The sequence below is a fragment of the Enhydra lutris genome, unplaced genomic scaffold (genome assembly GCF_002288905.1).
Source record: "Enhydra lutris kenyoni isolate GAN:26980312 unplaced genomic scaffold, ASM228890v2 scaffoldscaffold4, whole genome shotgun sequence".
Taxonomy (NCBI): Eukaryota; Metazoa; Chordata; class Mammalia; order Carnivora; family Mustelidae; genus Enhydra; species Enhydra lutris.
In genome coordinates this window covers 56,736,587-56,761,553 of record NW_019154088.1, presented here as the reverse complement: position 1 = coordinate 56,761,553, position 24,967 = coordinate 56,736,587, and the positions used below count along the sequence as shown (strand labels likewise).

At 36.0% G+C, this 24,967-nt stretch overlaps 1 protein-coding gene across 2 annotated transcripts in view; it reads right to left on the bottom strand.

Moving 5' to 3' along the window:
• LOC111161373 (MNAT1, CDK activating kinase assembly factor) overlaps positions 1 to 24,967 on the bottom strand; it is a 209,836-nt gene that overhangs the window by 131,498 nt on the left and 53,371 nt on the right. For both annotated transcript variants that reach the window (XM_022524991.1, XM_022525000.1), the window contains exons 2-4: positions 19,371 to 19,523; positions 16,842 to 16,915; positions 4,497 to 4,600 (exon numbers count right to left, since the gene is read on the bottom strand). In XM_022524991.1, the coding sequence (XP_022380699.1) occupies positions 4,497 to 4,600; positions 16,842 to 16,915; positions 19,371 to 19,523 (331 nt within the window). The remainder of the gene's footprint in view (positions 1 to 4,496; positions 4,601 to 16,841; positions 16,916 to 19,370; positions 19,524 to 24,967) is intronic.

The following is a 24,967-nucleotide window of genomic DNA, read 5'->3' as shown; positions in this document are numbered from 1 at the left end:
CATCCCTCCCAATCCCATCTTGTTTCATTTACTCTTCTCCTACCCCCTTAACCCCCCATGTGATCTCCCTGATATGAGGGAGAGGAGATGCAACATGGGGGGTTAAGGGGGTAGGAGAAGTGTAAATGAAACAAGGTGGGATTGGGAGGGAGACAAACCATAAGTGACTCTTAATCTCACAAAACAAACTGAGGGTTAATGGAGGGAGGAGGGTTGGGAGACAGGGGGTGGGATTATGGACATTGGGGAGGGTATGTGCTATGGTGAGTGCTGTGAAGTGTGTAAACCTGGCGATTCACAGACCTGTACCCCTGGGGATAAAAAGATATTATATGTTTAAAAAAATAAAATTAAAAAAAAAAATTCAGCTCTGGAATGCTGAATTAAAAGTGCCTATAATACATCAAGAAATAAATACTATTAACTATTTATACATATATGTCTATATCGCATAGTATAGTATATTGCATAGTATAATGTTTTTCAAGAGAAATATATGTTTTTCAAGAGAAAAACAATGTGCTACAGAAACGTTTGAGAGTAATTAGTTTAAAGGGGTAATTCATAAAGAGAAGCCCTGAAAGGAACTATGTTTAGAGTCAGGAAGGAAAGCTAAGCCTCTTTAAGAAGATGAAAGGGGAAGGTGACAGCAGCAGGATGAGGAAATCAAGTGGTCCCACGGAAGTTAAGGTACAGGGTTTCCGTATCAAGGGAGAAGACTACACCAAACACTGCCAATAGGCCAAATGAGATTCAGACAGTCTATCATTTCTAACAATGAGACACTGGTAGCCTCAATTTTCTCACTGAAATAGAATATGTGAGCATCTTGGACATAGTAGGCCTCAATAAATATTGATTAGCTATCTAGCCAGCTGAAGGAATAACTGGAAGAACAGCCATCAGTAAAAATCAAACACTGTGGGGACAATGAAGAATGTACTTGACTGAGAGAAGGGAAGCATGTTGAAAACTAAAGATCTTTGTGTGTTCTTCCTAATAATACTACCTTACCCAATCAACCTCCCTTGCTTTCACCTCCCACTCCTACTCCATCAGTAGGACTTGCTATTTTAAACTCACACTATCTCTCCAATTCATCCCCACCTCTCCATTTCTTGTCTAAGTCACCTCTAAATTCACCAACATGACTGCAATAACTTCCCACTGGTTTCCCAAACTCAAGCTTGATTCTCTCGAATTCAGCCTCCACCAAACCACTACATTTATACTAACACAGACAATACCTTATAACCACTTGGTTTAAAACCCTTCAGTGACAATCATCCAGAGACACGTTTTTATAACATTACTCCAAGGAATCTTGGAACTCCGATAAGATGCCTAAGGTACACTACAGAAGAGATTGAACAGATAGAAATTCAGCTTCTCTCTTCCCATTATCACTTTAACAAAAGTATTCCAAGCAAGCTTTCATTTGAAGAAAAGCTTCACCTATTAAAACATAAAAACAACTGGGACACCTGGGTAACTCAGTCAAGTGTCTGACTCTTGATTTCAGTCATGATCTCAGGGTTTTGGCATCAAGCCCCATGGTGGAGTCTGCTTAGAATTCTCCCTCTCCCTCTTCCTCTGCCCCTCCTGCCACTTTACTCTTTCCCTCTACGCACACACACACACACACACACACACACTGTGGTCTAACTACGTAAGCCAAAATTACTTTTCATGATAAATTTCCTTATGTGACCTATGCCCTTTCTACTTCTCCAACTTCAACTCTCTCTCTCTACTGAAATTCAGCAATATAAAGCTACTAAAACCTCTCAGAACTCTGATTATCCATGCCTTCTTGCCTTTGCTTATGATTTCTTTCTGCCTGGAATGTCCTTGTGCAGCATCCATATTTCCACCCTTGTCCCATCTTCTTCACTTTGTTAAGTTCTACTTGTCCTTTAAGGCTCCCATTTAGGCATCATCTCACCTGGAATGCCTTTCCCAATACTCTCAGAATGGATTAGGTATTCCTCCTCTATACTCCTATAATAACAAGCAACAGTACTTTCCACATGCTTATGACATTGTATTGAAATTACCTGGCTTCTTATTCATCTTTCTGTATAATATGCTTAGCAGATGTTCAACAAATTTATTGAACTGATTTTATTTTGCTAAACTGACATTCTACACAGCAATCTCTGCTGCTCATGAGAATCTAGAAAACTGAAAATAAAAATTAAGATAATTTTAAGTAACAAGTGTTTTCCAGAATGTGGAGAAAAAGGAACTCTTCTGCACTACTAGTGGAAATGTAAACTGGAATAGCCACTGTGGAAAATGATATGCAAGTTCCTCAAAAAATTAAAAATAGAAATACCGTATGGTCCAGTAATTCCACTGCTGGATATTTACCCAAATAAAATGAAACACTAATTCAAAAAGATATATGCACCCCTATATTTATTGCAGCATTAGAATTTGCACATTTATTGCAGCCAAGATATGGCTATTCTAAATAGGCAACCCAAGTGTCCACTTAAGGTTGAATGGATAAAAAAGATGTAGTGTACCTACACAACCCCCCCCCAAAATACACACATACACACACAGCGGGATATTACTCAGCCACAAAGAAAGGATAAGATCTTGTGATATGCAAAAACACAGATGGACCTAGAGGGTATTTATACTAAGTGAAATAAGTCAGAAGTCAAAGAAAGACAAATATCACGATTTCACCTATATATGAAATCTAAAAAACAAAACAAATTAATAAACAAACAAACAAAAAGCAGAAACAGACCCATAAACACAGAGAACAAACTGGTAGCTGCCAGTGGGGCAAGGGGTGGGGGGGGACAGGCAAAATGGGTGAAGGGGAGTAGAAGATAAAAGCTTCCAGTTATGGAATGAATAAACTAAGAGATAAAAGGTACAGCATAGAGAATACAGTCAATGGTATTATAATAGTGCTGTATGGTGACAGAAGATAGCTACACCTGTGATGAGAATAGCATATAGTATATGCTTGTTGAATCATTATATTGTATACTGGAAACTATGGTAACAATTTGTGTCAACTGTAGTTCAATTAATACATAAGTAGAATAGACTAAATATTAAGGTAATCTTCACTAAGACTCTATTTCAAGATTAGATCACATTCAGTTTCTCCATACCCACAATGACTGATGATAGGTACTGCCTCCATGAAACAAGTAAGATCTCCTTAGCAGAAAACTCAGTAATAGTGTCTCTATACCAAAAATGAATCGCTTTATATGACTAATCATGCAAAAGACTTTTTTTTCTTCTTTGATACAACTTTGATGTTTTTAGAACAGTGAGACTTCAACATTCACAGAGACCTGAAAAGCAAGTTGCTATCTTATCTTAGTAGACATCAGCCATGTAAGTTAGTCCATGCTTCTTGGACCACAAGAGAGCTAAGCTCTATTCAATGATACCACAGTTACTGATATAGATCAACTAGCACTGTCTTAAAAAATGTAGTCCTATGTCTGTGTTTGTGCCAATACCAAATAGCCGGGTCAGTTTCACTAGTAGGTATAACATTCTGCATAGAATGATCAGTTAATAAATGTTAATGAGTTACTAACCAAATCACTTAGTTAAAACATAGCTAGGTATTATAATTAATAGAATAAAAAGAATAAAAGCAGCTCAAATATTCCCACTGAAATATAGTATTTGTTTTATTCAATAACCTACAGTTTTCAGATAATTAAAAATTTCTGCCTTAAAATAAATAGCTAGCCTGAAATTAGATTATTCTTTCACAGCAATTCTTAGTATTTCCTAGCTTAAAATGCTGAATGAAAAAAGTATTCACTTGAAAGGAACCTCCTTCTATTAATGAGTTAAGTGGGGCTAGTGCAACAAGTTACCTATTATCTACTTTGAACGTATTTTCTAATGTACCCAGAGAAGGCTACTGGGCAAAGAAAGTCATTTTTATGGCACACTGATGCTCTCAGAAATGAGACACCTTTCTAAGAAAGTCACTGGGTATGAATGGAAGGAGAATGTAGTGTCAATTCCTTGAGAGCTTTATGGCAGAAAAGAAGTACCTAAATGATAACACTTGTAAGACTATAAGGAGAAAGTCCTTCTAAACACAAAATGAAAACACAAGCTATGTGATCCAGATACGACTTTATCATTTTGATTAACAATCACAAATTCCTGATAAAGTACCTCAAAAATAAGTACTTCTGCTTTCCTCCAAAACTAGAAAGACAAGTATTAAAGAAGTAACAGCTAAATTGTTTAAGACAAATCTCTGCATACACACAGTTCTTCCTTTAGAGAATATATTCTAATAATGCCATCAAAGTTGTTATAGCTACAGTGTGCCTCCTATCTATGTGCCTATATACATATACAGTATTTCTGATCTGGATTTCGGCTAAATTCTTTGTAAATTTAACTCATTTTAGAGGAAGACAGCTTTTCAGGGATCATATGGAAGCATTCATTTCTAATAAAAAAGAAGAAAATACTTAGCAACCAACCAGCTTTAACTTATTTTTCTGAATGACATCTTTATTTTCCTTCTGGTACATCTCCATTTTCTTTTTGGTGTTGTCCAAATCCACATTGTTGGTCAAGTTGAAAACTGCATGAGATAGGAAACAATGACATAAAATATAGTTTTAATACAAATCCTGAGTAGATAAAAAAAATTCATCAGAGTGACTTAATTCTTCAGATTACTACTTACAGCTCTTTTTATGTTCTTTTACCTACTGGCTATTTTAGAGGCTTATTCTAGTTCAGCAACTGTGTTTTCAAAGCCAACTGTAAGACTGTCAGACTACCACACAGAATATCTAAACCTTTAACTCACCCCCCAGAAAACCTAAGATATATGCTTGTCATAATCATATTAGATTTTATTTTTAAAGGACCCAGTCTAACTTTAAGAAGCATATAAAAGATTACTTAAGTTTAAGTAAAAAGAGTAAGTCTGTAATCTACTACACTGGTCAGAATCATACTGAAAAGAATCTGTGCTCCACAAACAGAAAAATTATCCAAAAGAATAAAAAATATTATACATTTGTATAATTTACAGCAAAAAAGACAAGTTTCTTTTAAGGTTTTATTTATTTATTTGAGAGAGAAAGAGAACACAAGCAGGGGTAAGGAGAGAAGGAGACTCCCCACTGACCAGTGCTCAATCCCAGGATCCTGGTATCACAACCTGAGCCAAAGGCACACACTTAACCAACTGAGCTACCCAGGTACCCCCAGAAAAACAAGTTTTATTCACATTCCAATGGTCTCCAACATGGCTGGACACAAGCCTGAATTATTTCCCACATAGTCTAGAATAGAGTATAGCTTAACTAGTAAAGAATAAACTGGCACCCAAATTTAAGACTGAAATAATTTCATGAGAGAAGCCACTGAGGTATGTTCAAAAAAGTGATAGGCTTTCAATGAGATAGAATTTTTTATAATTTTTAATTTTTAATAATTTTATATTTTTTATATAATTCTGACTCTAAATAATGCCTTACTCCCTTCTAAGTTTACATATATAAATTAGTCACTATGATACTCTGAATAACAACCAAAAGCACCTCTATTGGTATATACAAATTCATATTATAAATACTAACCCATTACCCTATCCTTTACAGTGTTTACATCAACCTGTCTAAAGAAAAATCTGTATCATTCCCTATGCTGTACCTTATATCCCTGTGACTTATTCATTCCATAACTCAAAGACTGTATTCCTACTCCCCTTCACCCATGTTGTGAATCCCCTCTGGCAATAATCAGTTTGTTCTCTATATTTATAGGTCTGATTCCACTTTGTTTATTCATTTATTTGTTTTTTAGATTCCACATACAAGTGAAATCAGATGGTATATCTCCTAAGGCAAGTGAAACAAAAGCCAAAATATAGCATTGGGACTATATCAAAACAAAAACTTTTTTGGACAGTGAAGAAAACCATCAACAGAACAAAAGGGCAACCTGCTGAATGAAAGAAGATATCTGCAAATGATATATCTGATAAGGAGTAATACAAGTAATTTATAAAGAACTGATACAACTCAACACCAAAAACACAAATAATCTGATTAAAAAGCAGAGGACCTGAATAAACAGTTTTCCAAGGAAGACATATAAATGGCCAACAGATACCTGAAAAGATCCTCAATATCACCAATCATCAGGAAAATGCAAATCAATACCACAATGAGATATCACCTTACACCTGTAAGAATGGCTAAAATCAAAAGAGAGATAATAAATATTGACAAAGATACATTGAAAAAGGAACCCTCATCCACTGTTGGTGGGAATGTAAATTAATATAGTAATTATGGAAGACAATATGAAGGTTCTTCACAAAAGTAAAGCAGAAATACCACATGATCCAGTAATTCCACTACTGGGTATTTACCAAAGAAAACAAAAACACTAATTCAAAAAGATATATGCACCCCTATGTTTATTGCAGCATCATTTACAATAGCCAAGATATGGAAGCAACTCAAATGTCCATCAATAAAGGAATGGATACAGAAGATATGGCATATACAGACAATGGAATATTAGCCATAAAAAAAAGATGAGATCTTGTCATTTGCAACAACATGGAGGGACCTGGAAGGTATTACATTAAGTAAAATAAGCCAGACAGAGAAAGTCAAATAGTTCCTAGGCTTTTGAATTATAGAGGCTTATAGTTCTGAAAAGTAACATTGGGAACCAAACATAGGGTTACCTTTTTTTGTTGAGTAAAGCATCAAACATACTCTAAAGACCAATCTGATCCTCAAAAGGCCAAAGGACTTCAGAACATCAACTTATCATAATCACTGTTAAAAACCCAGGCTCACCTACATGTGTAGAAAAAAACAGAACCAATCATCAATTCTATTATATGCAATTTGAAAACTCTGGGAGAAATGAGGGAAACTGAGAAACAACAGCCCTCTAGCTACCTCTCCAGCTTTTTTACCACAAAGTAGAAAAGAAAATAGTAATTGTGGTAAACCAGGGAATCTGGTTAATACGCAACGGAAGGCACTCCGCATAAATCCCACTCTGGCCCCCAGAAAAAACTAAGAAGGAGGCTCAAAACTACCAACTGCCCTTAGAAAGTCAACTGTGACCCACTTGTAAATGCAGTGTGATTCTGCTATCTTTGCCAATCACTCACAATTGACTCCTTGTATTTAACAGGTCATCTATTGAGCCACCAAATCCAATCATCTTTTACTTTTTACTTTATTAATTTTTTTTAAATAAACATATAATGTATTTTTATCCCCAGGGGTACAGGTCTGTGAGTCGCCAGGTTTACACACTTCACAGCACTCACCATAGCACATACCCTCCTCAATGTCCATAACCCCACCACCCTCTCCCTACCCGCCTTCCCCCAGCAACCCTCAGTTTGTTTTGTCAGATTAAGAGTCACTTATGGTTTGTTTCCCTCCCGATCCCATCTTGTTTCATTTATTCTTTTCCTACTCCCCAAACCCCCCACGCTGCATCTCCACTTCCTCATATCAGGGAGATCATATGATAGTTGTCTTTCTCCGCCAATCATCTTTTATAACTTCTATCATCCTCAGTATCTATGCCCACTTAACAATATCGATCACTTATTTTTCCTTAGGCACTTTCTTCTCTTGACTAATTTAATACATTCTCCTGATCTGTCTCCTACTACTCCCAACTATTCCTTCCTGTTTCCATCTCTGGTTCTTCTTAGTCTCTACGTAATCTGTATGATTCTGGTTTTTGCCCTCTTTCCTTCCCTCTCTATTCCTTGGGCAATCTCATCACTTTCCATAGTTTCAACCAAATAAATGCCAGGAAATGCTGACACTATTTCAAAGTGCATTTCAGAAAGCCAAACACATAATTATCTCCAAATTTGTTCCTCCTTGTTCCTCCTTGTTCTATTTGTTCCTCCAAATTTGTTCCTCCTTGTTATAATCTGTTATAATGATTATCCTACTAAGACACCAAGATTTAACATCTTCATCTAACCCCCTCTCCTTTGCATTCTACAAACAACAGATGCTACCACCAAAATCTCTTTAAAGCTGCCCTTATTCTCAAAGTGCCCTGACAATATAACAAGCCAGATGGTATTTCTCCCAGATCATTTATAATAATCTCTGACTTAACTTCCTATCTCCAGAATCTTTGCATCTGATCCTACACTCTAACCCAATTCATAACATACAATGCTGTCACACTAATATTTCTGAAGCACACCTCTAATCACCTTGCACCTCTACCATCCTATAGTCCTCTCCTCCCTTCTGCCTTTCCCCCTTTTACTAGAAAAAAAAAATCAAACACTTTTAGAATTCAGAACCCTTCACAATCTAGCTATAACTATTTTTCTCTCTTCTAAATAAAGACCTCTCCTGAAAGCAGACAGTCACCATTTCCCAAATGTCCCCTACATTTCCTATTCCAGTTCCTTTGATCACACCATTCTGTCGGAATGCCTGATCCCCATTCTTACTACTGAAATTATACCCAATCTTTAAATGTCTACCCCAAAACTACCTTTTCTATAAAATTCTCCCCAACTTCCCTAACTAGAAAGAACTTCCTTCTCTTATAAATGCTGAAAACATTATTTACAGCTTATACAAAAATATCTTTCTACTACATATAATATGTATACACATACACAATATTCTTTTTTTTAAGATTTTATTTATTTATTTGACAGAGAGAGAAATCACAAGTAGGCAGAGAGGCAGTCAGAGAGAGAGGGGGAAGCAGGCTCCCCACTGAGCAGAGAGCCCTGATGCGGGGCTCGATCCCAGGACCCCGAGACCACGACCCGAGCCAAAGGCAGAGGCCCAACCCATTGAGCCACCCAGGCATCCCCACAGCATTCTTTACTTACACTTTATCTTGCACTCAAAGACCGTATTTTATACAATCTCTGTATTATCCAGACATAAGGAAAAAAGTGAGGAAAGGAGACAAGAACTCAATGATTATTTATTCGGGTCCCAATACAGGTGCTGCGAGCATACAAAGAATTTCCTATTTTCAAAGACTAAAGATCTCTCATTAGGGAGATCACCCCAAAACACATAAACTTAAGTAATAATGTAGGACACTATATGATCAAGTGACAACAGGGAAGAACTAAAATTACCCTGCTTCATGCATTAAATAATATCTAGCACTGTGCTAGCTGCTGAAGAAATATTTATTAAAGAAATAAAGAAACTGTCCTTCCTTTTAACCAATTAACCTTACTAAAACAAAGTACTGATTATGTCATTTAGTCACTTATTTTACTCACTGCTTCTGCATCCACAATGCCTTGAAAAAGGAAAATCTAATGCTTTTCCCTCTCTACTCTGAGTTCTGCAGATTCCTCAGAGCCTCTTCAAGAACCAATGGGAAGACTAAGCAATTCCACCCAGAGAGGCTTTGCTTCATTTGTTTGCTTGAAGTGATCTTTTCAAAATTTTACTTGAAGAATACACTCTACACTGTGTACCAAGTATCTATGAAGTACATATGACAGGCACTATGTCCAGCATCTGGCCTAAATACATCACTTAATCCTCCCAATAACCTTATGAGATAGGTACTTCTATTATTCACACTTTACAGATAAGGTTTAAAGACATTAAATACCTACACCCAAGTTATACAGCCAATAAATGTTGTAACCAGGATTTTAACACAGACTATCTGATTCCAAAGCCTGAACTTCTACCTACAATACTCGTTGTATTGTTCCTCTCAATGCCAGAAAAACACTGCTAGCACAGTTCAGCTCTTCTTCTGCACCTGCACAGGCTCCACACTTACCTACTTCCAAACTGTGATCATATTGCTCCCAGAGTACCCATATCTTAGTACCAACCTCAACCCAGAACTATGGATATCCATATCTGCCTCAGCACTCTATATCCCGTTTAAGCACCAACTCTTCTTTATAACTCACTTTGCAGGTACAATCTCTCCATCCCTGAATGCCCACAATATATTGTTTAATATCACACTGGTGGCACTTACCCATTTTCTACCCTATAAAATTATTTTCAATGTACATATCTATTTGACCCAACAGAGTATCAACTGAGGGCAGATTCTAGGTCTGATTCATCTTTATCACTCCCAACACTTCAATAAAAAATTTCCAGTACATACCCATTAAAATGACCAAAATCCAGTACACTGACAACAACAAATGCTGACATGGATGTGGAGGAACAAGAACTCTTGCTCATTCCAACAGGAATGCAAAATGACAGAACACTTTGGAAGACAGTGTCTTACTTACAAAATTAAACATACTCTTACCATTTTATCCAACAATCACACTCCTTGGTATTAATCCAAAGGAACTAAAAACTGTCCACACAAATGTGGATAGCACATACAAATGTTTATAGCAGCTTTATTCACAATTGCCAAAGCATGGAAGCAACCAACATGTCCTTCAATAGGTTAATGGATAAACTGTGGTACATCCAGACAATGAAATATTATTCAGCACTAAAATGAAATGAGTTATCAAATCATGAAAAGACAAGGAGGAACCATAAATGCATTATTTCTGCTAAGTCGAAGCCGATTTGAGAAGGCTACATACTGTATGATTCCAACTACAGGACAGTCTAAAAAAAGGTAAATCTACAAAAACAGAAAAAGATCAATGGTTGCCAGAAGTTAGGGGAGGAAGAAGAGACAAAAAGGCAGAGCACAGAGGAATTTTAGGGCAGTAAAACTATTCTGTACAATGCCATAAGGGTGGATACGTGTCATTATATATTTGTTCAAACCCATAAAACGTACAACATGTACAACACTCATATAAACTATGGTCTTTGAGCAATAATGATATGTCAATACAGGCTCATCAATTATAACAAATTTACCACTCTGGTGGGGGGATGCTAATAGCAGGGAAGTCTGTGCATGTGTGGGGCAGAAGATATATGGAACTCTCTACTTTCCACTTAATTTTGCTATGACTCTAAAACTGCTCTAAAAAATAAAGTCTTTTAAAAAGCTCTAGTAAGAGCTCAAGAAATACTTGTGGAATTACCACAAGAGGAAAAAATAAATAAACTAATGCTAATGTTTATAATTACCTTTATAATTACAGATTAAAATGGACTTTATAATTACAGAATTGAATATAATTACAGAATTGAATTCTATAGAATGGCAAAGCAAATGGATACAAAGTACAAGAAAGAAATTATCTTGGTTTCTTTTGGTTATAAATCTGAGAAGTAAAGGTAATCAAACTGATATCCTATATTGAACTTTAATAGAATATTTAGACCAGTTAAAGAAAACACAAAGCTTATCAGCAAGCTGGACAGTGTACTACTGATCTAAGTTTTCTATTAAGTAGAACCCAGAAATAGGTAAAGTTGAAACCTAAGTGAAATTCATCTGTATACAATTTTCTCTCATGCTTATTAAAAACTTTATAATCAATCCCAATAAAACTGAAATAACCAATCTATTTCATTTTTTTTTTCATTTGGAAAGCCAAGGTAATAACAATAAAATTTATAATCATAAATAATAAATAATACATAAATCATAAATAATACAAATTGCTTCCCTTAAAAAGAAGAAAAAAAAATTTTTTTTTTTAAAAGTAAAGTACTATCTTAAAAACTTTTCAGATGAAGCAAGCTTCATTCATGCCATAATGGTTCAGGTTGGTATAATAGTCTTGAAGAAAAAAGAATACAAGATAATTTTCTGTAACAATCATGTGCCCCTTTATCTGGCTGTTGGTATAGCTCAAATGTTGACCTGCCTTTAGTCAAGTATTAAAAGGCAACAAAAACCAACTGTATTTTCTGAAAGATTTAATGTTATTTAAGAACAATTCTAAAGTCTTTTTGACATCCAGAATTTATAATTAGAGCCCTTAGGACTTTCTCACCCTTTCAAAATAAGCATACCCTGAACCAAAAGAATAATCTATTTATTATGAAACTAAGAACAAACCTTTGAGATAAGCCCTGGGGCCAAAAGGAAACAAGAATTTTTATGTTTAGATTGTCATAACCACAGAAAGGAGCTTATTGTTAATGCTGTAAGAAAGTTCATCTTCATGTGTGCCCCTTCTATTATAATTTTTATGCCATTACTCAAAATTACAGTATCTTAAAATTTTTATATTTGTGACATTGAAAGGATTCAAAATGAAATTTATTTAACCAAATGACCAATCTCCAACTTCTAAATCCTCAAACACTGACTCCTTAGCCTCTCTATCAACTCTATTCCTCTCACTCTAGGCCTAAGCATCTTCAATAGCACCCTTTTACCTTTATAACTGAGTTCAATCTTCTTTAAGGTCCTTCAAAATATGGCCCCAATCTACTTCTTTTTCTTTCACCTCCTACTGTTTCCCCAATTACCATCCCATGTTCTAGACACGGACTAGTAACTACTCTGAGACTAGCAAGCACTTTCATGGGCTCTGAGAGTCAGAAAAACCTATGTTCAAAATTTGGCTCCATTATTTACTAGCAATGTAATCTAAGCTCCCTTTATCTCTTCTCCATATGCAAAATAAGGAATAAAAGTGCCTCTCTGAGAGTTGTGAAAATTATGCAAGATAATATGAATACAGCATAGTCTGGCACTTAGCAGGTGCCCATTAAATTAACATTTTATACTTCTGATTAACAGAGATAGCCAATACAGATATAATGGACACTGAATTAATCATCTTTGAAATCATGAATAAAACACAAAGCAGAGAGCTACTGAAACAAGATTTTAAAAGGAAGTTTTATTTATACCATAACAATTAAAACAAATGCACACAACTAAGTGGTGCGGCCACACCCTAACAAAACTTAAAAGTGCTAAAACTAGCCTTTCCATCATTGCTTCACTCTCCATCCAACAAAACAATAAAAAATACTGCCTGTTCTCCAACTTTTATCTTCTTGATTAATACTATACTACTGCATAAGATCATCAATTTTAACTCATCCCTGCCTGCTCTACCTCACTACCTATATCAAATTAGTCCTTGAATATTCTGTCTAAAACATCCCCTTTATCTACTCTACCCCCCTACACCCTACTCTCATTATATCCCTGTGACTAAAGTTAGCTCTCATTATTTCTTATCCAAATTGCTGTAATGGTCCCTTAAAAATGTCTCCCAAACTCAAAGCTCACCTGTCAATAATCCACATCACTACCACACTATCCTGCTGACTCACTATTGACCATAGAATAAAATCTTACCCTGACAGCACAGCTTGCAAAGCTCTCATTAACTCAGATCTAGTCTGTTTCTCAAGCCTCATTTCTAGTCATTCCCCATGTTCTAGTTACTTATAACATTACTTGCTCATTCTCTAATATATTCAATACCCTCTATCTCTGTAATTTTGTCTTTTGCTAGAAATGTTCTTCCATCCTCTTCCCACCTGGTAAACTCCTATTTCATCTTTTAAGGTCAAATTCAAATATGACCTCTTCTCTGATCAAACTATACTTCTATTTCCCAATGTTGAATTGTTATCAGTATTCCCATAACACTTTATAAATGCCTATACTACCTTCACATTATATTATAGTTATTAGTTTACATAATTATTTTTCCTCTTTAGAGTCTGCCCTGCAAGTAAAGTAGTTCACATAAAACAATTAATATTTGCTGAAGTTCAGAAAATAAAGTCTAAGTCCAAGAGGCTAGACCCCAAACTTCATCAATATCTTCAAATACAATCAGAATGGCTCTTTATCCAGCATGATCAAGATTAGTAGCTGGGGGCATGGGTGGCTCAGTTGTTAAATGTCTGCCTTCCGCTCAGGTAATGATCCCTGGGTCCTGGGATCAGGCCCTACATCAGGCTTCCTGCTTGGTGGGAAGCCTGCTTCTCCAACTCCTGCTTCCCCTGCTTGTGTTCCCTCTCTCACTGTCTCTCTCTCTCTCTCTGTCAAATAAATAAATAAAATCTTTTTAAAAAAATTAGTAGCTGATTACTTACAAAAGTCTGTTAAGGGAGGGCAACACACATACACAGTCCTTAAATACTTTAACTTGAAACATATATAGTAAGTATACAGTCCCTCTCTAACTTAATGACATACAGCCAATGTCTAGTCTTTAGTTTCTTTAACTGCATCTTTCTTATATAAACCATACTTGTTATCTATATTGTTCAGTTTACATTTTCTAAAGCAGGAACCTTCACTTGTGTACTTTTTTCCCCCAACCATATAAACTACTTAATTAAATTACATAATTACAAGTATAAATAAATAAGGCCTGGTTACCAATGCAAACAACTCTCAATATACAAATGAACTAAAGAGAAGTACAGAGATGAATTGAGGACATCTTCTAATGAACAAGGTTCATCATGTATTCTTATGTTTTGGGCTTCAATCAGTGTATTTTATGGAAGGACTGGGAAATGTCAGTTACCCCAATACGTCAATTCAGTGGAGGTAGGTTAAGAAAGCTTCGACATAACTGCAACTGAAGACAGTCCTTCATGAATACACATGATAGCAGAATCACATTCAAATTAAATGCTCCGAGACAGTTTTCTTACCTGGTAAGGGAAGAATTCCATATGGTACAGCTGTAATAGCCAGTCTTTCTCTTACCTGTCAATCCTGGCTCCTGCTTCTGGACATAAACATGGTCTTACCTATGGGTCCCCAGTTGTTCATACCTTCCAACTAATTCATCCCATAGAAAAATATATATGTTTAAAAATAACGGCTCGAGGCACCTGGGTGGCCCAGTTAAGCCTCTGCCTTCGGCTCAGGTCATGATCTCAAGGTCCTCGGATCAAGCCCCGCATTGGGCTCTCTGCCCAATAGGGAGCCTCCTTCCCCCTCTCTCTCTGCCTACCTCTCTGCCTGCTTGTGCTCTCTCTCTCTCTCTCTCTCTCTCTGTGTCAAGTAAATAAATAAAATCTTTAAAAAATATATAAAATAAATAAAAATAAAAATAATGGCTCAACCAGAACCTTATTCTAGAATCAAGATCCCCGCCTCCCTTCCCCACCTTCTTTGTCCTTTGATTTCTTTAGAGTAACCATCCTACCTGCCTGCTTGGACTTGTAACCATGTTGTACACCTTGCTCTGTGACATCTATAATCTCCTTTCTCTCTGTTGCCTGACCAGACTCTTAACTAATCACATTGCCTTTAGAATAAATGCGAGCTGGATTTCTTCCTGCTACTATCCAAGTGTCTGTCCTATACTTATTATCTATGTACAGCCAGAATTCTACACTTGCCCAGTTCTTAAAGAATTCTTTCAGTTTATCTTCTCAATTGAGATCATAACTTTTCTAGTTTGTCTTAGCACTCCCAATTCTACCATTCTACCACTTTTTCAACTAAAATCCAAGCCACTGATGGTTGCTAAGATTACAAATAAAGTGCAATCAATACAATTAGAATGAAAAAACAATGGCTCCAAGGCACTAAAAGATTCCACAAAAAGGTTAAGTTATATTCTGTACATGCTATTTGCTATGACATAACAAATGAACTTAGATATTTTAGAAAAGTTTCCATAACAGTTGAAATAAAAAAAGTCTCTGGATTTTTCTGTTAGTAAAGAAGTTAAAGGCATCAGAATATTCCATTTCTCTATATAAATCTTCTAATGAACAATCATTCCGTTATATTCATATTTTAAATATGAAACAACATAAATACAGCTTGGTTCCCAGGTTTGAGAGAAGAAAAAAGATGATTTGTTTAATTCTCTAAGTCTCATTCTTATTTCCACAATCTGTAATTTCTGTATCATTTCCAAACCTGTATTGAGTAATAATAATTATGGCAGCTATAAAAAATTAATTTTATTAATTGATGTGTAACAACTTCCAGGCTTTTTAACATCTGTGAAATCTTACATAAGAAAGTAAAAATAGGGGCACTTGGGTGGCTCAGTTGTTAAGCATCTGCCTTCAGCTCAGGACATGATCCCAGGATCCTGAGATCGAGCCCAGCATTAGGCTCCCTGCTCTGCGGGAAGCCTGCTTCTCCCTCTCCCACTTCCCCTGTTGTGTTCCCTCTTTCACTGAGTCTCTCTCTGTCAAATAAATGAATAAAATCTTTAAAGAAAAAAAAAAGCAAAAATAATTCTTTCTTTTGATGAATGTATCCTTCCAACTAATCACAAAAGAAAGAAAAGGCGCTAAGATTACTCTAGCCTCTGATTCTAGAACAATACTAATAAAAGAATGCCACTTCAATAGTCAATTGCTTCTATTTTCAAACTACTGTATGGACAGAGACATAAATGATAAAAAAACATATGGCTTTAGTCATCATACACAGATAACAGAAATCCTATTTTTAAAAAATCTGTGTACTTTTTCCTTGTGTTTACTCTAATGCCTCCTGAACATATAGATGATATATACAAATACAGCCTTTCTTCTCATCTATAAACTGATACTATTGCGGCACCTGGGTGGCTCAGTTGGTTAAGTGTCTTCCTTTGGTTCAGGTCATGATCTCGGGGTCCTGGGATCGAGCCCCGAGTCAGGCTCTCTGCTCAGCAGGGAACCTGCCTCTCCCTCTCTCTCTGCCACTCCCCTACTTGTGCTCTCTCTCTCTCAAATAAATAAATAAAATCTCAGAGGAATAAAAGTGATACTATTTTTCCTGAGACAAAACGTTTATTACTTAAGTATGGCTTCAATTTAACAAACATGATTAAGTACAACAGAAAGTAAAGAGGTAAAACATCAGCTATCACAACAAAACTTATTAGAGATTTTGTGTGAGATGTTTATCTTTTAGGCATGTAAAAGATAAAAGCACACTGGGTATCATATCAAAAACACAAGCATCAAAAAACATACCAATTTCTTCCACTTCTTCCAGGAAATCATTATATTCTCTTAGACTAGGAAAGTCTTCTTCTCTTTTATTGTATCTTCAATAGAAGAAAAAAATTCAACATATTACATATCTCTTGCTTTCAATATTATCTAATTGGTTTCTTTTTACATATTTTATTCATGATATATAGAAAAGGATAGTTGCTTACTGTGTAAAACACTGTTTTCTTTTTTTTTTTTTTTAAAGATTTTATTTATTTATTTGAGAGAGAGACAGTGAGAGAGAGCATGAGTGAGGAGAAGGGCAGAGAGAGAAGCAGACTCCCCGTGGAGCTGGGAGCCCGATGCGGGACTCGATCCTGGGACTCCGGGATCATGACCTGGGCCGAAGGCAGTTGTCCAACCAACTGAGCCACCCAGGCATCCCTAAAACACTGTTTTCTTGACACCATGTTTATAACTAGACCAAGAATGTTGTTCTTAAATTCTTACGATTATAGAGAAGGAACAGAATCAAGAAAGAATGATAAAATATGTTAAATCCTTCTAAAACTTAGGGAAAAGAAAGAAAAAGAAATTAGGGGCCCAATTTACTTCTTATAAATAGATTTGCTAATTTTCAGAAACCTAAAAATTAATTAAAAAAACACCTTCCTATTTTTCATGACAATAATGGTCTGAGGAATACCAGATCAGGAAATTCTGTAAATACCGTAATGTCCTTGTGAAGAATAAGAAAATGACAAGGGATAAATAAAAATAAATAAATATAAAAGAGACTATCTAGGGCATCTGGGTGGCTCAGTCGATTAAGCACCTGCCTTCAGCTCAGGTCATGATCCCAGGACCTGCAACTGAGTCCCACATCGGGCTCCTTGCTGGGCAGGGAATCTGCTTCTCCCTCTACCCTACCTCCTGCTTGTGCTTTCTCTTTCTCTCTCTTAGCTCTCTCTCATGCTCTCGCTCTCTCTCAAATAAATAAATAAAATCTTTAAGAAAGAAATAAAAAACAAAAGAGACTATTTCCCAGAAGCAGTACATATGAGCAGCCTGGGACATCGATAAAGTAACACATGTTAAATACCTAGAAAGATGCTGCTAAACACTGGCGAACTACAGGGCACGTGGGCGGTGTAGTTGGTTGGGGTTCCAATTCTTGCTTTTGGTTCAGATCACAATCTCAGGGTTGTGAGATCGAGCCCCACATCAAACTTCTCGCTGAGCACAGAGTCTACATGAGATTCTCTCTCCCTCCCTCTGCTCCTCCCACTTCTGCTAGCACTCTTTACTCTTTCTCTCCAAAATAAATAAACAAATCTTTAAAACATTGGTGACCTAGGCTGAAACATATACCACCAAAAATAATACATTAAATTTATATATTAATTCATTAAACTTCAAAAACAATAAGGTGACTTTTAATAAAAGGACAGATCAAATAAAACCCAAAACTATTCACAAAGAGTAAAAACGAGGGGCATCTGGGTGGCTCAGTCAGTTAAGCAAATCAGGTTGTGATCCTGCGATCTTGGGATAAAGCCCTGCATCTGGCTCCCTGCTCAATGGGGAGTCTGTCCCTCTTCCTTTCCCCCTGCCCCTCTCCCTGCTTGTATGCTCTCTTATTCTCTCTCAAATAAATAAATAAAATCTTTAAAAAAGAGTAAAAACTAAATTATAAATGAAAAAGATACTATAAAAAATATATTATGCACATACATATATGAAACACACATATATGAAAACAAATTATAGGTAAATATATTATGTACATACACATAGATACATATGAAAACAAATTATAGGTAACATTATTTTCTTTAAGATTTTATTTATTTATTTGACAGAGAGATCACAAGTAGGCAGAGAAGCAGGCTGAGAGAGAGGAGGAAGCAGGCTCCCTGACAAGCAGAGAGCCCGATGCAGGACTCGATCCCAGGACCCTGAGATCATGACCTGAGCCAAAGGCAGAGGCTTAACCCACTGAGCCACCCAGGCGCCCCAGTAACATTATTTTCTCTAACAGACTTCAAATCTCAACTTAAATACCTCCAGAGGCCCTACCTGGTATCAGTAACCCAACCAACACTCAGTCACTAACTTCATAATATTCTTCTCAATTTATAAACACACAGTTGTTTAGTTTGCCTGCTTTATTATCTATCTCCATGCAATCCTATACTACTATACTGAAAGCCTTATGAAGGCAAGGTTCATAGCTATTTTACTCACTTTGTACCTAGTGACTAATATGTATAACACAGAGCTTGCACACAGAAAGTACTCAATATGTATTTAACTAAATTAAAAAACAAACAGTAAATAAACAAATTGTAAAGCTATCAATCAAAATGATCTACTCTTCTCTAACCAAGGCTAGATGTTCTCTAAGTACTTAATAAATTTCTGTTGAACAAATGCATAGATGAATTTATAATTATTCACTTGCCTAACTGTCCATATTTCCATATTTCCATCAGTAAATAATTATAGCAATTATTGAAATAATACTTAAAGTCCTCTTTGTATACTGAATCAAACAATAACAATTACATTTTTAGGACTTTTTTCCGAATCTCAACCTCCTTGTCCACAGTAGGATCTTCAAAGAGTTGTACCCTGAAGTTACTCTTTCTAAGTGGAGTGCCACATTCAGGACAGTTTCCAGCTCCTCTCATAAACAGTAAATCCACACAACTTTCACATCTGTAAGGAGAAAATACAAGGTAACCTTTAAGCCAATACTCAAATCCAGAACAATTTTGTATATACTTTACCATTTTGGTTGTTTTGGTGGTTTTTTGTTTGGGTGTGTTTTTCTGGCAGGGGAGCAGAGACAGGAAAATTAATCATTGCTACATAAAATTCTCACACACAAAAAAACTTTTAGATAGTATTTATTTACATTTGGAGCTTATTTTTTAAATACAGGTATCCAAATGATGCCAGTTCCATTTTACAAATTAAACAAATTTGCAAATTAAAACAACTGAGTTGGGGCTAGGCAGATTCAGAGGTAGCAGGATAGGGAAAAGTCAAAGAGGCATGTAAAAGAATGGTCTGTGGTCACCTCCATTCTCAGTCCAGCAACACTATTAGATCTAGGCAAGAAAGGCCTCTATCAAAGGCCTCTACCAAAGAAAGGTTACACTTTAAAGCCCTCAGCAGACTACAATCACTAAAACAAAGACTTTTTTTTCTCTTTCAGCCTTATAAGGAAGTTTTTTTTTGTCTTGAGGTTTTTTGGGGGTTTTTTTGGAAAGTACAGTAAGCAACTGAACAAACAGGAATTAAAAGGGAGAGGTGCTAGCTGAAAGAGGGCTTCCCTACCCCTGCCCCGCCCCAGCCCAAAGGAGAAGGAACTGATGGCACCCCAGAATCTATAGATAAAGGAAAAAAATCACCACTGCTTCTGCTCTGAGAAATGATAGAAGGAATGGTCTCTTATGAAAGTTTTAATCAGTTAAAGTTGGCTGCCCCAAATCTACCAGAAGAACCGCATTCCCTCCTTTCTTCTTGGGAAGTACAATTTGGGAAAGAGTATAGAATTTCCTGAAGTCTTAAGTTGGAAAAACAAGGACCCAGAGAGGTTAGCTTCTCTATACTGGATTCCTAGAGATCTATCAGGATCAGTTCACACTGTTTTTGATGGGTCTGCACCACTCAACCATCCTTGCCCTGTCCCAAGATATACATGCTACTCATCAGACTAATAAGTAGAAAGCCTGGCTAAAAGAAAATAACAGTTCCTTCAGCCTCTGGGTCTTGAGGTTGCAGCCCTGGGAAGTAAGTGGACAGCATGGGAACTCAAGACTATGCCAAGGGTGTAGCTTAATTCTTAACTAATATTTAAACATTTTGATATACAGTCCTCTAGTTGTAATCTTGCCCAACTCCACACACATGAGAGCTACAAGAGTCCTAATCACTGTTTTCTTAGCATTGTTTGAATTTTTTTTTTAAGATTTTATTTATTCATTCACTCACTTATTCATTCATTCGTTCATGAGAAACAGAGAGAGGCGCTGAGGGAGAAGCAGGCTTTCCACAGAGTAGTGAGCCCAACAGGGAACTTGATCCCAGGACCCCAGCCAGGATCATGACCTGAGCCAAAGGCAGATGCTTAACCAACTGAGCCACCCAGATGCCCTGAAATTATTTATTTATGTGCTGATTTTCTGTAACCTTTATGAAGATGGAGGATATATTTACACTGCATGAGAGCAGGAATCTGGCCTATCTATTCTCTATCCCCAGTGCCTGACAGATAAGTACTGAAAAAACTATACATAATTTAAAAATGAATATAAGAGGTGAAAAGATAAAATCTAATGAATAAGGGACACAAGGAAATAAGAATTTTTAAGGTTGGCTATTAGTAAAATAATAACATTTACCTTTCCATGTTTCTATCTTAACAGTGCCACCAAATATTAGAAAGGAAAAAAAAATCCTAAGAGAACACAGATCACAGTTGTCATTATCAAGATCAACAAAACCCCAGAAAATTCACTTCAGGATTCAGAAGATTGGGAATGGTGTATTTCCCCTAATCTTTGTGGTTAGAGAAAATGAAATCTAATTATAGAAGTTGAAAATGAGCATACTTTAAAACTACACTGACTAAAAATGCCTGCATGGCTCAGTCAGTTGAACCTTTGTTTCAAGTCAGGTCATGATCTCAAGGTCATGGGATTGAGCCCCAGGCTGGGCTCTGCACTGAGCCAGAGTCAGCTTGGGATTCTCTCTCTCCTCTCCCTCTGTTCCTTCCACTCCTGCTGTCTCTTCAAAATAAATAAATCTTTTTAAAAATAAATAAAACTACACTGATTAAAGATATTTATAAGCAGGGAGCCACCAAAAATACTCAAAAATATCAAAGCACAAATAGTATTCTATATTTCAAGGTCTTGGAGAGTAGACTTAGTTGATAACTCATTTAACAAGACAATACAGGGTCACCTGGGTGACTCAGTCAGTTAAGCTGAGATCATGACCTCCAGGTCCTGGGATCAAGCTTCCTGCTCAGCAGGGAGTCTTCTACTCTCTCTCTTCTCTCTCCCTGCTTTCCCTACCACTCATTCTCTCTCTCTCTCTCTCAAATAAATAAATAAAATCTTTAAAAAAAATTTTTTTAAAAACAAGGTAATACAGGGGCACCTGGGTGGCTCAGTGGGTTAAAGCCTCTGCCTCCGGCTCGGGTCATGATCCCAGGGTCCTGGGATCAAGCCCCGCATCGGGCTCTCTGCTCCGCAGGAAGCCTGCTTCTCTTCCTCCCTTTCTGCCTGCCTCTCTGCCTACTTGTGATCTCTCTGTCAAATAAATAAATAAAATATTTAAAAAAAACAAAACAAAAAACAAGGTAATACAGAACACTAAGATATTTCTAAAAGTTATACTGTATATTAGATATATTATTTGTTTCCACAATCAGTTCTATATCTTTACTTTTTTAAAAATCTACTTTAAATCATAAGGATTTCAACAGTATTTAAGAATTTTTAAAATAATTTATTTTCCTATACAACTTTCTCCCTTTCTGATTTAACTGCTATAAGAACAAATAACTATTTTCTTGAGCTCAAATATATAAGCACACAGAGAAAAAAACTTAAAGCTCTACTTCATTCTATTCTCTATCTCACTTCCCACAACTAACATACTACTTTTAGAGTTTATATGACCAATTTTTCTACATATTTATAAAACATATATTTATAAAGTACTTACACAAAGATTAGTTATATAAAAAAGAACAAAAGAAAAAGTTAGTAATTGCTAATTCACTGCATCTGGCAACAGAGCAACCAAAACAGCAGCATATGGACAATCTCTGGCCTCCAAGAGTGCAAGAAAGTTTTTCATACAAAATCTGATATTTTCCAGAGCACAGGAAAATTTGCTGGAAAAGCCGAAATCCTTAGTCATTACCAACTCTCAAAGATATCATTATGGTTTCCTCTTGTTTTTAAAAAACCAGAATGGTGCCCACCTTCTTCTCATTTTAAACAACGTATTTTTAGATTTTGTTTTCTTATATGAAGATTTAACTGCTTATATTCCTTTCTCAAGATTTTTTAACTGACTTACTTGCTTTTCTTTTTCAAAAGGAATTATTACTTCATGCAGAATTTCAATGCCTATTAAAATAGATTAGCTGACTTAAAAAAGGTAAGTAATTATACATTTTGTATTTATAGACTGTCTCTGAAGTCATCTAGTTTTATCAGGACTTTCCATTCTTCTTTCACTCACTGGCTTCCTGAAACAACTCAAAACAGAAGTCTGTGGTCTTGGGGTACTCAGTTTAGAGTCCCTTCAGTTCAGGACATGATCCCAGAGTCCTAGGATAGAGCCCCACATGGGGCTCCTTGCCTTCTCCCTCTGCCAGCCCCACTAGTCCCACCTCCTCATGTGCATGCACTCTCTCTCAAAAAAATAAATTAAATTAAGTTAAATTAAAAGAAGTTTATGGTCTTGAAAGATAAACAAGTAATAACTTCTGTTAAAGAAAAAAATTTCCCTATAATAAATTATTCCATAAACTCATGTATACTGAACTCTATAGGGTAGGAGCTACATATTAATTAAGGTAATTTTTTCTCTCAAAATATGCTACCTAAATTTTCTAAGACTGGTAAGTAACTTTTTTGTAACCTAAGGTTACATTGATATGTATCACTTTATACCTAAAAGGGAATTCATAATCTATCTACTCCAAAGCTTAAGGACAAAAACTACTGCAACATAGTGCTTCAAGATACCAAACAAAGAATTCATCCATAAAAATAAAAGGGACGGCCTGGAACTGCAAGTGTTAAAACATTATAAAACATTATAAATTTCCCCTCATAGACTTTGGGGAATAAAATTTACTCTCAAAATTAAAAAGAAATAAATTATGTAAACCCATTTTTTTCCCACTTAGAACTCAAAATTAATAACTATTCGATCTTCTGTTGGATATTACCATTTAGCATGACAATTTACAACTAAAAAGCAAATAATACAATGCACAAATTCAAATATTATGTTTAAGCCCATTTTGAGCCAGAAAAATAGAGCTATATACAAGGAAAAAGGAAAGAGCTAGTAATTTAGTATAGCTGTGCCAAGAAAACATGAGCACCCACCCCCCCGCAGCAAAAAGTGGATTTGTATCCTCCTCACAGACAGCAAGGACCATGGAATACATCTAATTTCCCTTTTGGCCCTTGTGTCCGTAAACTCCTAACCCAAATTTAAATGCTTTCTTGAACAACACTGTATATATATATTTTCCAGAAAAAGGATGGAAAAGTATGAAGGAAGTTAGAAAGATAACATGTATTAGGGATCTTTATGATTTTCTTTATCCTACAGATGAGGTCACTGAGCACTACAAAGTCAAATAACTGACTTACAATCATATAACTAGCAAGAAGTGACCATGGTCTGCTTCACATTCCACATTTGCTCTTTCAATCTTATCCTTACTCAAAACTTTTACAATAACCTAAGTAACAATCCCCAGTGTCTACCTCCAGCACAAATATCTCTCCTGAGTTCCTATTAGACACTGCCTACTGCACAATTCCTCTTTGATATCCCACGGGTACATTTTTTTATTTAGAAAAAAGTTACCTCGAACTCAATATATCCAAAACCAGTATCTTCCACTCTATTAAGGATACAAAGAAAATAACACAAACTTTGTGCATAAGGGTTCATAATATAGTGATCGAAATAGAAAGAAAAAATAAAATTCTATAATAAAGATATACTCTGAATACTATTATAAGCTCTCAGCCAATAAGCAATAGCTCAACAAATTATACTGCACACTATAGGCCAGCAAGCATTAACACATCAAACTCCAAATGCTCCAAGCCAATGACTGTTCCAAATGCACTATCCTGAGTGGAGTATTTCATAAAATATGTGGACTTTACTCTTCTGAACCCATTCTTGTTGCCACTGATGAACAGTTTTGACCTAGAATAGCCAAAAAGTGTGTGGAGGTTATAGTATTGGATGCTGAGATCCAAGTTTTGCAGAGACTCAATGCCCCTTCAAATCTGTTGATGAAACAGAGTGAAGGTCAGTTAGAAATTAAAAGGAAAGTCCTCTAGCTAACTTTATGAAGGGCCTAAGAAATAATACTGTACATT